Raw genomic sequence first — 15,507 nt, 5'->3', positions numbered from 1 at the left:
TGCACGATAGCAAATTTTTCCTCCCCATGAAGCCCTCTATAGATGAAACCATTCTGCCTGCTGCTGTGTCCACAGTCCATTCTGCACAGAAGGTCAGGCCCATCCAGTGGAGCTGCATCAGTCTCCTGGAATGCTGAAGTCCACATATTTGCCATTCAACATGAAAACTGCTTTTCAAGTTCAATCAGCTATAAATGTTGCTTTGTTTTAATTTTCCACTGAACTTCCTGGAACCTATTATCAGACTGTCAGGGATGTATATTTAGCAATGGCAACACGGCCTCTTTGCCACTGCCCCACTGCTCATGTCACCTCCAATAAACAGAAAAACAATACCCCCAGCAAATGACATTTTTTGCAGGCTATTTACTGCCAGTGCGAGGTAGCGGGTAAAAGTGGAAGTGCATGGTAAGCCTTCATTCACTTTAAAATAAATAAATAAATAAAAATCAAGTGATCCCCAAGGACGGAAACAAAGGGAATATTAATTTACCACTTACATTTTAAATCACACCTACCTCCTTGAGCCGATATCCACGAGACTAAGTGAAAAATGTTAGCAGAGAAATGATGATTCAGTGAAACTACATACCTCACATCTGCAATTGTCTAAATTTCAGAATCCTTTAAAACAGTCATGCATGAAAGGACTGCATTTGCATAAACAATTATTGTTATGCAGTGTTGCTCAAGTGCCACCTGTAACCACAAACAGCCTCTTCTCCTTTCTCTGCTACTCAGTTGCATCAGGCCTCCTCAACAATCCTCATTCAAACCAAAGGACATAATTAATCATGTGTACATACAAAATTAAATCTGTTTCACAAACAGCAGAAAAAGTGACATAAAGTTGCAACAAAAAATGAGAAAATTAGCAGTCCAGCCCTCAGAAGCGCCACATATGCAAAAGCTGGCATCTCTAAGGCTGTGGCTACTGTAGGTTTTTCTTCTTCAGCCACAAAACTTTTGCAACTAAAACAGCCAGCCAGCTTATCCTGTAGAGCAGCACACTGAAGTCCTTCTCCCTACGGCTCACTTAGGAAATTCCACTGCCTTCAATGTAAGTATTTAGCCTAGTTTTAGGGAAATACCTAGCTTTGGTATAACTTCAGCTCCTCTTGGCTTGAATTTGTAGCTTTACACAATACCTCGAAAGACCAGGCCTCATTACTAACTGGGTTCATTGAATGGCGTAACAAATTAAGTGCTAAGAACATCCACCAAAATATACACAACATGGTACAGGAAGATCTATGTAAACATTCAGATCCAGTGCAACCAGAATAGTAAATGGAAATTCTACATGAACTCAGAGCGGAATCTCTTTCCACCTTTCAGATAATTTATAGCTTAATGTCAGCTAAACATAGTAACTAATTCCATTTGTCCACTGAAAGTAAATTCTTGGCTGCTCTTCCAACGTCATTGCAGACATTACTGTCAATCCCCAAACTGTGGCCTGTCCAATCAAAGTGTCAGCACTTACCTGCTGCTCAGCGCTCTGGACACATGGACTGTCATATCAGTCAGTGACTGATCAGGCGCAGAAATCAGATAGAGCCTTCTCCTGACAACCAGACTTGATTAGAGTGCAAGCTATGCATCAGGCTTCTGAAGTCTAACAAATGCACGCCGACTTCAGCAGAAGGCTGCTTTACTGCTTTTGACAAAGCCACTATCATTTTGGCAAACACGTGATAAGAACAACAGTAGCTGTAAAAAACACTCTCCTCTCCTTTTCTGTGTTTAAATGATTTAAGGTTGAAACGGTTTAAAACCCAACCCAAGGATCAGAAGTCCTCTCTATAATCATGGAGGAAAATAAATAAATAAATAAAAAGCCCAAGGAGACACAACAAGCATCCTGAGTTCGAATTCCCACTACAAAGTCTAAATACAGTGGTAAAGAAAGGAGTCATTTTAGGAGTAAAACTGATCTTTCTCCAAATATAAGTCAATTTACAAAGTACAATGTATCAATTGAAAAATACTACAGAAACAAAATGTTTTAATTCACTTTACAGAAGCTACTCAGTAGCTGAGTCTTCCACATACAACATTTTTTAAGCTACCTCTTTCCTGACCTGCAGATGAATTTCTTCAAATTCACACTTAGAATTCTAGATGCTGCCAGTCCTGTGTCCCTGTCAGACAGAGCTCCATACAAGACGTCTAGCGTGCTCATCTACAGGGAAGAGGACACAGACATCTTGTCAAGACACTGTTTCCTTGGCAAGTCCCTAGTCCCACAGCAGCACTGAGCAAATGCAGGCTAGGAAGTATGACACCATGCTATTTCTAGCTCACACCAATCACTTCAAAACAAGCAACATGGCCTCAATAAAACAGGTCCAGCCAGTACTAAGTTTATCAGTAATAATGTCAAAGCTCCACAAAACTTTTCTTCCCACCACAAGTGCAAAAAGCCTATGCCAGGATGACCTTAGATTTTTTTTAGCTCATGAGTCAAGTTTGCCCATTGCTGTCATCTTCTAATACAGAGCATGAGTCTGGCAGCAGGAAATGACTCCAGAAGCCACAGCTGTTGCTGAGTCCAGCCTGCATCTTCCAGCCCTGACAACTACTTCATCTCCTTTTTGATCAACATGCACAAAACTAACCACTAAAAAAAGATGATGCCCCAAACCAGCTAACAGCAAGAAATTTCCACCATTCACATCTCCACTTCAAAGACAGAGGAAGTCTATGAAAAAAATCCTGACTCCTCTATCCGTCTGATTTGGAGCTCAGTGCCTTTGGCACTTGCTTCTCTAGCACTGCGCATTCACAGAGCTGCACCAACGAACCATGCTCAACAGTCCAAGAGGCCAAGAGAAAAAAATCAGCTCAGTCCATCACAGCACTCAATAATAATTGTTTTTTTCCGGCAGAAATATTTTTGGATAAAAATAACTGCCTGCAAATCCCCACCGCCATAAAGACTCAATGCCACTGAGAGCGAGATTATCAAAGGCTTTCCAGCCAATAATCCCCCACACACATCTCCCCCAAAAGGAAAAAAGGTTACTAAAATCCACTGCCCACAATCACCTTCCAGTTTCCTTCTCAACAAAAAAACCATAACCTCAGTGAAAAGACAGAGTGCAGAAGCACATCCACCTGAATTTTGTTTTTACCTCCTATTAGCTCTCTTCGCAAAGTTAAAACATATGATAGAACTGAAAAGTCAAAACTGCTGGTAAAGAAATCCCCTTCTCATTTCCATTTATTTCAACGTGCCACACACAGAAAGCTGACGTTGCAGTCGAACATCAAATTAGACCCCCAAGAAACCAAGACAGCCTTCTTAGGTGTTTGTACCACAGAATTCCTAAGGAACCCTGAGGTTTTAGCTGTGCCTCCCCGTTCCGTAAGCAGCAGCAGTACTTCCTTTCTCTTTCATTTTTAACTGAAACATTTATGCATGCCCAAGATTTAAAAACAACTGGCCTAACTATAGGTTGGAGTCTCTGAGAACTACTGAAATACAAAGGGTATTATTAAAATAAATACATTACACAAGTAGATCAATTTAACTTAATCAATTAAGTTTAATTAGTCACCAGATTCCTGCAAATTCTTTTCAGTGAAATCACTGTTGGACATAGATCTGCACACACAGCAGCCCAGTAACTGTAGCTTTGCAGACCCCCAGTGTAATGTGAACAACAATCTGAGAACAGACCCAAGTACACTGCTTTCCAACCACTCTGCTCCCACCAAACTAGGAAAATCTGCAGAGGAGCCCCCGTGTGAGCAATAACTAGTTCTAATCAATCTGATCATCTGATCAATAAGAGGTAAAGATTCAGCAGCAACACTGCATGAATGTAAGGGAACGATTATCCACTTCCCAATGCCAGTTAAATTGTTCACACACTCAGGAAGGAAGCAATGAGTTCTCTTCGCCAACGAACGGATGTCAGAAGCAAGCATTGAGCATACAAATCTGATTACCCCCAAAACTTATTCCATTGTCTCCAATCTAAGTGAGAGAAAGGGAAACAGCCTAATGAATAAGAATGAGACATTCATTAGGCATCTATTTACACATTATTATTCAATACTAACTTTCAAAACAGACTATGATAAACAGGAGAAAGATAATCTATACTTGGTATTATGCAGAAAAATTGCTGTGCTTTAAATTCATCTCTTCCTTTAAAACAAATTAACATTTAAAGTATAGATAAATTTTTACCTGTGAGTAAAGTGATTGCTTACAGAAGGGGCTTGGGTTGGGGGGGTTACTTGCACACAGTACAACAACAGCAAAGATAACAGAAAACTGGGTATTTCCATGCATAAATAAACACATTATTGCAGTACCTTCTGTAAGACTTGCATACGTACATCTAATTTACCAATAATCTTTAAAAACTCAAGAAGAACTGAAAAAACAACACGTGTAGAATTCTAATCTGGGGACAAAAGTACATACCCAACTTTTCCATATTGTCTTTCATCTCACACTTTACCCTTCACTTACTTATTCTGCCTACCAATACACGTTCAGTGCTAAGAAACAACCTGTTGACATTTCCAAGACTAGAATGAAAACTTCATACTAATGCCCGCAGGCTGTGCATCGGCAAATCATCAAGCTCTGCCTAGCAAAAAAATGAAATTAGAAAGGCACTCTTAATCAGGAACAAGGACTGCTGGCCTCAGCCTCTCCTCCACTTCATAATGCCTATTATCTAACTGAAAAGGAAAACTTTGATCCTAATGGTTTCCGACACCTGATGAGAATAAAGAAACACAAAGGGACCTGGTGATGTGTTATTTAACGCATGACTGTTTTAATAGGGCTGTCTAATTTTTGGAGGCACGGGGCCCATATCCAATGCCCCTCACAGCGACCCATCAGCTATTTGCCACATTCCATTCACCACATCACATGACTGCGCTACTGGCAGTTCCCAAAGGTTAGTTTAATCTACTTTTCTATACTATTATAGTTTCCCGGGTTAGAAAAGGTTAATTAGAGGCAGAGCTGAGAGCAGAACAATTTGCTATATTGCAATATTATGAAATTTTTACTGTTCACAGAAATCTCGGAACTAAGCATGAGATCCAATCAGTTACACAACAATATTGTACTTCGCAAATCTGTGTCTCCCAATGCATTACAAACACTGGTGTCTTTTACCTAATTTTTCCATATATGAAATTTAAGACACACTACAAATGAACATTTATAGTTCATCTGTGTAAAAGCTGACTTAAAAAAAAAAAATTGATACATCTTCTGTTAGAGCAGGGTTTGTTCCAGTATGAGCATTTATTTTAACCTTGACTACCAAAACCCTCAATGCAACCTTTCACTAAGTAAAACAAAATTTCATTGTATTGCTCCAACTCCTTTCTCAAACACTAATATGTAGAGACACAGTAAGCCTAATTTGTATCCCACAGAAAGTACCATAAGCAGAAGGACAAAAAAAGCACCTTAAAAATTTCTGTAACCACAACTTTGTCCTCAGCATCACAGGAAAATGTTACATGACTGCTTTTTCTTTAAGTATCTTCTTTAAACCTAAATTCAGAAGCACAAACATAATAATGATAAAGGTATGGAACTAATGAATAGCACACGGGAGACCAAAGCTATCACTGATCTGAGTGCTTAAAAAGAAAGAATCTAGAATGATTAAGAAAATATTTCTTATTTTTTCCTTTATCTGAATGCTGAGGGCATGACTTGACATTATACCTAATCCAGTTCACCAGAAGGCTGCCACTGAAGGAGCAGTGCAGTTCCGCAATGCATATTTTTGCCACTTCTTTGCATCACATAGAGCAATCACATAATAATATAAAGTCATACACTAAGCTGATCTGATGATGAATGAGGACAGGGGCAAAACAGCTCTACTGTGTTCACTTCTGACAGGGATGCACGAAGAAGTATTCTGGAGTAGAAACACAAACAAACAAGAACTAGTAGGGACAGCAAGGTCAATTCATCTAAATATCTTGGTGCTGGATATACCAAAGATCCCAAAGAGCAACCTGAAACTTCTCCATGGAAGTTGGCTGTACAAGAGAAGAGATGGCTACCTCCACTGTTGTAGCAGTGCTCACCTCAAGTTTCTGGCCACTTATAAAGGACAACTTCTTTATTAGAACTTACTTTTGCCATTTGTGCCTGGGCTGCCTAGATTGTCTATCCCCAAGTTTAAAAAAAAACTTCATCTTCCATTAAAACCCACTCCGCTTGGGATAAAACCCCTGCATCTCCATTTTCAGTGTAAAGAAGCTTACTGATATATTCCCAGAGATCCATTTTGTATTTGAGATCTTACACGTTCACACAGGACATACTGATTTTCTTGTCACACAAGAAACTAGATAAACCCTAAGGTCCTGTATAAAATCTGTTCTTAAGTAGGGAACCAGAGCAAGTATTTGCTCAGATAAGGGTGAAATGCTGTAATTATTTGGTGTTGAAGGAGAAGAATAAAGACCCTGTTTCACTACACTGTTTCAACAGGGATCAGGATTACATCCACACTGATCTATATGACCACCAAAAACCCTCACAGCAGACCAACTGACAAACAACTGCTTGCAAACCCTAGTGGTCAAAGTTAACGCAGAGACACAAAGGCTGCAGCTCAAAAGCCAGTTTTGTATCTCACACAATGCTTCTGTCAACACTCCTGAGCCCTCAGCCTGATGAACGACATCTGTTTGGGACCCTCCATGCACCCAACATATTGCTGAAAGCTGCTAAAGCAGGACAACAGTTGCACCCTCCTTCACACTAGGTATAAGCCAAACCTGTCATTCTCTGTTTAAAGCACCATTAACTGGCCAGATTTACAACTTCTAACCAGCCACTCCAAGGCTGCTCATTGTAAAAACCTCTGGAAACTTGCAGACACTTGCTCCTTTAGTCTGGGCTGCATAGATAACAACACTGCATCCCAAAAGACCACCTCTCTGCCTGCAGCCACAAGTTGTTTCCTAGCCCATGCAGGCACCAGAATCACACATTTGTCTGTCTCTGATTCTGGTAACACGAGCAGCAGCAGGAATTATACTATCATTCTAACCATCTGATTTATGTGTAGAAATAAAGTTTTAACATATTAGAAAACCTAAACTCAAAAAAAAAAAAAAAAGAAAGAAAAAACCAAACCCTCAACAACATTGAAAAACACACACACACAAAAAAAGAGAAACCACAAACACACACCTTTAAAAATGTGACCTTCAGAGTTATGTGGGTGACTTTAAAGAAAATTCACAACTATTCTTTCTCCATCTGGTCATCTACCAGTCTGTGAATTCTGGAACATCATCGTTGTGTGACAATTTACACAGTGACTGCACTATACATTCTTCTTTACAGACATGTATTAGTAACAATAGAAGAGATGCATCAAATTAATCAAAATTTCAAAAAGGAAGAGAAAATCACAAGATGTCCTTCAAGTGCCTTTCACTGCTAAGTCATCTCTGAACAGGTAAGAAAAGTGACTGGGATGAAGCTGGAGCTGTCAGGTCAGGCAGCTGCCACTGGCCTCCCCTCCTACTCAAATACCAAGGAAACGGCCCCTGCACACATCCAGGGGGTGATGGCTGCTGGTGTCATTCCAAGCATTTTCCAAGGAAGACAACGAACAAAAGTTACTTGAAAGAGATAAATGTATGTAACTCATAAAAATAAATCACATCCCACTTTGTAACAAATTAACAATTAATTCTTTATGTTTCCAGACAGCTCATTAAGCATTTCTCTCAGCTTATTTCAAATCACATCTGGCCTTTATTATCAGCACAATCAGGACTCTGCAGGCCAGGTTATCCATACAAAAGGCAATTACCACTCATGTTGTTTCAATTTTATTCATGCCTTTTCAGTTAGCTGTTACCTCAATGCTTGCTGAATGCCCTCCCCCATCAGTTTTCTGAGGCTCCACAAGTTTAGGTGAAACATATTTAAATTCATCATTGGAAAGAAAAAAAAAAAAGCCCGATATACTGAAGTCTCTTAATGCAATCACCAAGAAGGACTAGCTTTATGCAGTTTGCTTCCTTTCCCTCTCATTCTGACTGATTAACTGCGACCTTACGTTTAAATTTGCTACTCGGGTCAAACCTTTTTGGAGGCCTGGCTCCTCTATAAAGCTCCAAGGTTAATCTTCAGCAGATTCCATTACAGTCCATTCAGCTATTCTAGCAATGCTGTTTGAACACGCTTTCTCCACAGTGCAGGTCTTTTTCCAAGGTGGTGTTAGCTGTCTTGTTATTTTGAGAAAGCAGACTATGTCCTTTTCTTCAGCCCCCATACCCACCCCTCCTCATCCTGGACAATACGGAGCCCAGCGCAGACTTTACTCACCCCAAGAATGAGGAGTATGAACAAAGCAGGATGGTTACTAAACACAATGACAAGCAAGCTTCCTTTTGCTGCTGTCAAGCTTGATTCATCTTTGCCCACCATATTTTTTCAATTTAACAGCAAAAAGCTGCTTGCACAGAAATGATAAATATCACATTCATGCAAGTGGTTGCCACAGTAGTTTTTCACTAGCTTTTAAGGGGACCTTACTTGGCTAGCAGACAGCATACCAAAGCTAACTTCAATGTTGGACCATCACCTTTCAGCTTAAGAATACCATATTCAAGAATTTAATTGTATTCTGGCTTTAAGGCCAGCAAGAATCAAGACTTTTCAACAGCAGCAAGCAAGCAGAGCCTCAGACATCAGACCCTAGGGCTCCTAACAACTGCCTGCTCCTCTCACACTGGGGCTAGGAGCTCTGCAGGGAGCAAGCAGCTTAGCCTGTACCTACCCAGCCAATGTACTCTGCACTGTACTGCCAGCCGCGATGGAAGGGAACTGTACAATCCAGGCCCTGACAGTGCTGCATTATCTGTGCTGAATGTACCTTGTGGAGGCAAAACCTAGCATGGCAGAAGTTTACAAAACTACTTTGTACATAAAACTCTACTCAAAATACACCACATAAGGAGAATGACTTCTAGACATCTAGCAATCTATATCAGAAATGTATATAAATGCAGTGACAACGGCTAGGGAACAGACTTCTTATTCACAACTAGCACAAGTGAGCTGACAGACATTAGCAGTGTAGGCAAGCTTGAGCAGCAAAAAGACTACCTCTGGAGAAACTGCTGTGATGAAAGGAGCACTCCATCCAGCCTGGCCCAGCCCCTGCAGCTGTCTGCTCCAACTTTCTCCAAAATTATCAGCTCCTATAGCAGATTTAAAAGAAACATAGCCACTCCATAGGCACTCCAGCATGAAGCACAGCAGATTATAAGGAGGCACAACTCCTAACCATTACTCTTATGTAGACATACACTATTGTTATGGATAGTTACACAACAAAAACTTCACCCTGCCAGCACAGTGTTTTGCTAACCAGAATGGTTTACAGTATTATATAAAGACCACAGCGTGACTGGCCAGATCTCATCTCTCAACTGCCTCAGTCAACAGAAGGTACCCTGAGCAAAGAAAAAAACTTCCTTCTCCTAAACATTTTCCCTTCACCCACACTGAAAGAAAGGAAAGGACAGGGACTTTGCAGCTAGCTCAGTACTGAATGATGCCTGGGACTAACTCTTGGTTGTCAGGTGAGCAAATTACTGCCAGCCCTCCCTGAAGAGAGGGGCTACCTCTCTCAGGCATGTGTCTATTCCTCTCCCAAAGACAGCAGCACATCACATTGCTTTTTCAAAGCTGAGCTGCATATAACTGTACTAAATAAATAAATAAATAAATAAATAAATAAATAAATAACCTGCATTAGCTTCTCAACGATTTAACAATGGGGATTCCACCACTTCAATGGCAGGATCAGAACAGGAGGAGCTCAAAATGAAGTATTTTGCTGTCTCGCCATAAAGGACTAGTGCCACGTGGGCAACTGCAGCATGCCCAGATATGACAGCTCTTCAGTCTGAGCCCCACACCGAGGGAGCAGCCAAGGCTCAAGGCAGCTCTGCAGTTGCACCATTGCAGGCAGCCTGATCAGTGACACAAAAAGATGCAACATGTGCAGCACTGTGCTGGGTTGCCCCCCCAGTATAGCCAAGGGTTAATATCCAGATGGCAGGGTTAGTCTTTCCAAGAGATGCATCACTGAATTGAATGTAGGTTAAAAAGGTTTGTACTGAGCTTTATGTGCCTCTGAATCCTGGGGTGACTCTTGCTCACTAAACGCCGATATTTGTATGAATAAAAATGAAGGGATTTAACAAATCTTGTTCCTGCACACAGTTGTCAAAAAATCTGACCTTTAGAACAGGAAAAAGAGAGGGGATTAAAAGGTTTAAAGAAGAGGCAGTGGCTGCCTCATGTATAACAAACCTTTGAAAAATTATGAAGCAGTGAAAAATCCCCTACAGGTCCCAACAAAATGTGCCCAATTTGCATTCCTGCAAGACTTCCATACGCACCACTCTGCCCCTGTGTGTACACAGGCAAATAAATCCCTAGGAATAATACAACTGGGACCTGAATCTGATCTCTGATATATTATTGCTCCAAAGCTCCATTCCAACTTTCATAAACGGCTTTTTTTTTTTTTCTTTTTGTTCCAGATAACTAAATCAAAAGCAGCCCTGATAAGCTTTCAAAGCAGGGAATGTGAGGAATGGTTTAATGAATGTTACAACTCAACCTATCACAGACTGCAGAGCGTTACAGAAGAGAACAGAGAAGAAGGAAAAAAAAAGCACACATGACACTCCACGTCTGGAAGTCTCATAAATTCAAATCCAGAAGCACCTGCCTTTCTAAGCCCCTTTATATTAAGCCCAACAAAAAAATCAGTGCTGACTGTGCAAAGGGACATAAAGAATGGGAAGTGAGAAGAACTGTGTCTGACAAACACAGGGGTTTCCAGCTGAAGAGTTACATTAGTTGTAAAATTTGACACAGAAAGATTATGGTCTTAATGGGCTTACACGGGTACAGATAAGAAATACATTACAGAAAGTAACAGTAAGAACATGAGCCACAGAAAACAAGCTGACAAAAATTTAGAAAAGTGTACTCTTTTTTCAGAGCAGCTTCTGTGGCATTTAGCCCTAGGTACTGCTTGTACACTATGAGAAATTCAGACAGATTTGCAGTATAGGACCTTAGTTACACATGCACAGAACATGCTTCAGAAGTCATTGTCCTCGTCACAAGTTTTGTCTTACTTTCACTGCTTTTTCTATGGCCAAACAAAAGTAATTATTTTCTCAAAAGCAATAAGGCAGCTGCAGCATAAATATTTTACACCACTCTCTTGCAGCTAATAAAGTTATGTGTAATTTAAATTTGCAAGCACGAAGATTAAGCTAAGCTAATATCTCAGGTGACTTTTATAAAGTGGAATTTCAGCTCAGAAAATAGCAGACACTAAGGTATCTCACAAAGGCAATGATCATCTCCATATCACCTTTTAGTGGTTCAGGAGGAAGAAAAAGGTTAAGAAGAAAGTACATTCCCAATTAGATTCTGTTTACCTATGTCTATGTCCCTCTTTGGTCCATTCATCACCTTCTTGTCTGCATTCTTGTAAAATCTAAAGATTCAGCATCAAACTGCTGTATTTTCCATCAAATTAAACAACTGACATATGATCATTTACTACCAGTAAATAAGGTGCAAGTACTATATAAGCTTTCAGTATTATCTAGACAGTTGCAACAGACTGATGTAGAAAGTAAAATAGTTATACTTACAGAGATTAAATGCTTCCTATTTACGTGACAACACCCGTCAACACAGCTAGATTAGAGTTACAAGCAATTCTACAGTCACACCGAATAAATCATCATGTGTGGACACATTCAGAGCAAAGCAATTTTTATTGTGGAAGAGTGGATCCTACAAGAAATCCATGCAGGAAAAAATGTTCCTCTAGAAGAATTTTAACTGTTCCAGTCACTTTCCTCACTGCAGCAGCTCCACAGCCTCCTGTCTCTCCAGAACTGTAGACTGAGCGTTCTTCTGTTTTTCACCTATTAATGAATACGTGTCTCTCCTTCTCTTCCAATTTTATCTACCACAAACTAACTACTGTTGTTCTTCCAGCCACAATTTCTGACTCACACCTTGTTCACTAAATATCACAGAGCATGCCATGCAAGTGATACGTAATAATTAAAAATAAGCAAAAGGACACTTGTACATTTTCCACTGCTTCAAAGACATTCAGTCAGCTTGCTGACTGACAAGACAAAGAAAATGGACTACTTCCCACAGACTACAAATGCTTTGGTTTTCTCTTCATCCCTCATGCTTATTTTCAAATTGACATCCTTCTTGTACACCTCCCAGTACTACTCCACATTTCATTGTATGATAATTTATAATTTCAAAGCTCACAGCAATTCATCTCTTTTTGCATTGGTCCTTCTAGATTTCATTCAAACCTCAGTAGCTGCAATTCCTTTTTTAATATCACCATGCAATTTATTTAATATGCTGCGGACAATCATAACTTTTTGCCTTAGTCCACAGCACAACTCTGTCATTTTAAAAGAAAATATAAATGTCAGGGTAAGGAACAACATTCTTTTATTAAATGCTAATGGACACATGAGCAAAAATAATCTTTTGCATATATGATATGTTTGACTTGGTTGCTGTTGTGCTAAATACATGATTAGAAAGTAGTTAACCATAGTACAAACTACTGACAGTTGATGCACAGAAAAGCAAACAACTATTCCCCAGTACCAGATAAGCAGATGACACGGGTATCATTTGACATGATATTTCACCTGCAATCACATGAAGTTCAAGCCTTTCAGCTTTATTCCAGGATGAGCCAGGCAAAAGACACACAAGCAAACACTATACTGAAAAGGCTTAAAAGGTCAGCACCTGGTCAGTCTGAAGAGGAACAGAGACTTCACAGGGGCAGACCAAATCTCAAGCGTTCAACACAGGAAGATGTAGGATAAGGAGCAAGAAAAAGGAACAGGTCATTAGAACAATAGTAAGATAAGCATTGAGTTGGCTTTGGTTTTGTTTTGTGGTTTGTTTTTTTGTTTGTTTTGTTTTTTAATGCACTGCTCAGATCCACCATTCCTTCAGCTGAGGTTTACAGCAGAAATAATAAAATAAACCTGATGGCTTGCAAGTATTTTTGAAGAACAGCATACATGGACAGAACTGTTACTTGATCAGCTACGCGGGTTTTATTCAGAAATTTGAAGCATAGAATTGTGTATTTTACTCTACTGCTTTGAACTATAGATAGTTTTCAGACAGCCTCTAGACTAAGTCCGCTGCACCCTGCAACAAATCAATCATTTCAATGATTCCAATATTATATTAGCTCTTCCAAGGATAAAACTGAAGCTCATTAGTTGGAATTTTGTAAAGAAGGTTTAAACAGACTCATCCGTGCTGAGAAAACTTCAGCATTCATGTAACACTTTCTAAGCAGTTATTTACCCCCAGTGTCCTTGGACACAAATTCCCTGCCTCCACATTTGTGTGGTATGTGGTGCACCTGTTGGCTGCTAACCCCACCCAGCCACAGCCACATCCCAGGGCTGCAGAGCAGAGCTGCAGGGCAGCAGCCCCCAGGCAGCGACGGTGTGCAGACCTGGCAGGGTCTTCCAGCTTTCCTAAGTTTTTCAGCAGGCAGACAGCAAAAACAGAAAACACTACAAAAAGTACGCTTCAAACAGTAGAGATGGAGTTTGTGTTCATGGGTGTTTTGTTTTTTGTTTTTTGTTTTTTTTTAATACTGTTGTTTCTCTCAGGTTGTTGTTTTTTTGTTTGTTTGTTTGTTTTGGTCAGCAGTGCAATTTGCCTTGAGAGCTGCATCATTATCACACTGGTTTGGGAAGCTTTATCCCTTTGCCAGTCAGCTTTTGCTGGAGAAAACCTTGTAATTGGCATTTTCTACTCCTATCCATCTTCTAAAAAGCAAATGCCCACAAAAGAAAAGAATTTCAGAATGGGCTTACAGCCTTTTTTTCCTCCCCCTCTGGAACCATGTGGGCTAAAAACAGTCATGTTTCTAAACAAGTCGGGATTCTTCTGTATTAACATGTCCCAAAATTTTTGAAGCTTTTCTTCCGTATTTGATGTCACGCAGGGAGATCTCCTCTGCCCTACTTTCAATAGGAGCTTACAGCAGAACAAACTTGTGTGCCACCATTACTTAAACACCACTGCATCAACTCTCTATAACTGCAATCAATAATATCATGTCTGGAAATATTGCCACCCAATGAACACGCAACAACAGAGCACAGCTAATATCTCAGACCCTGCTCATACGTTAGCCACACTGAAAGAAAAAGATAAGTCTCAGAAATATAGGAAATAGTTATTCGGACGAAAGGCAGACAACACTTCCTTTCCCAGAACAATCTGTCTCCTGCCCTGACAACCCGTTCCTGCTATATTTACCCAAGCAAATTTTGCCGGTGATATATTTCCAGATGCACTTGAGCCACATGTCGCTGTCAGTCAGCCCAAGCACAGAGGAATCCGGGCAGAGCACAGCTCCTAGAAATCACTACATGTTAATCCATGCTTCCTCTGTCGCTTGGCTTTTGAGTTAAAGGAGAAAAAAAAATGTGTAAAGCATTATTCTCAGTTTATTTTGGAAGCAGTTGTGAGGACAAGAGGTGCTTCATCTGATACAGCTATTTACTTCAACTGCTTTCTTTATGGCTGATAGAGACACCTGAATAGTAGAAAAAAATCTGAAGCATGCAGTTAAAAATAACTGGTTGTTTCAACCAATTAATACTGGTTGTCTAGAAAGCATTGTAAGGCTGTCTGAAAAAAGGCTGGACACTAAACAAGGAGCTTACAGCTCTAATCTGCTATGGGAGAATCAGCTCCTCACACAGGGAGAAAAAAAATGGTGCTGTCTTTGTTGGAGGAAAGCAACACAGATCAAGCGAGGAAAATCAGTTCTAGTTCAGACAGCTCAATTTAAAAATGTTGACCAGTTAAAGCAAGGTGAGTTGTGAAGAAATAAAAAGAGGTTCTAATTAAAAGCTAGCTCTGTTTCTTCTGAGCTAAGCCTCTTTGCTATTTTAACCATCATATTCTTCCTACATTCTACCATATACTTCTGATCTCTAATCACACAGCTAAGTTCGTATGTTTCAGTTTCATAGAACACCTTTATAGCAATTCAGCATGAGCCAAGGTAATTAAGTTCCCTGAAATTCTTTTGAACAAAGGTACTATCAAAGTCTTCTTCACATCTGTGCTTTTAAAAGATGCTCCTCACAGCTTCTGCCCCCTTCAATATGGCCTTAATTCCAAAGTGCATTTTCTGAGATTAAAGCAATGGGAAACAATCAAACAAAAATAACCCAAGTCACCTCTAAGAACTAGGAGAACAACTCGGTTATTGCGTTGGTATCAGCCAATGGGGACATGGTATTTCTCAGCTCTAGGCACTACGATTCTTCCAGAGAACATGGGAGCTAAATCAGTGATGCAGGAGGAAAGGTGAACTGAGGAGCTGAAAGGGTTTAGAACAGTAA

At 40.1% G+C, this 15,507-nt stretch overlaps 1 protein-coding gene across 4 annotated transcripts in view; it reads right to left on the bottom strand.

Moving 5' to 3' along the window:
- Positions 1-15,507, bottom strand: part of GBF1 (golgi brefeldin A resistant guanine nucleotide exchange factor 1) — a 97,660-nt gene that overhangs the window by 65,028 nt on the left and 17,125 nt on the right. The window contains exon 1 of one of the 4 annotated variants that reach the window (XM_090145106.1): positions 9,137-9,188. The exons of the other annotated variants lie outside the window; for them this stretch is intronic. Within the exon in view, the coding sequence (XP_090001232.1) occupies positions 9,137-9,173 (37 nt within the window). The 5' untranslated portion in view covers positions 9,174-9,188. Of the gene's footprint in view, positions 1-9,136; positions 9,189-15,507 lie in introns of those variants that run through there. 4 annotated transcript variants of the gene reach the window in all.

Source organism: Phasianus colchicus, chromosome 8, assembly GCF_987193195.1.
Source record: "Phasianus colchicus chromosome 8, bPhaCol1.hap1.1, whole genome shotgun sequence".
NCBI classification, from domain to species: domain Eukaryota; kingdom Metazoa; phylum Chordata; class Aves; order Galliformes; family Phasianidae; genus Phasianus; species Phasianus colchicus.
This window is presented reverse-complemented; position numbering and strand designations above follow the sequence as displayed.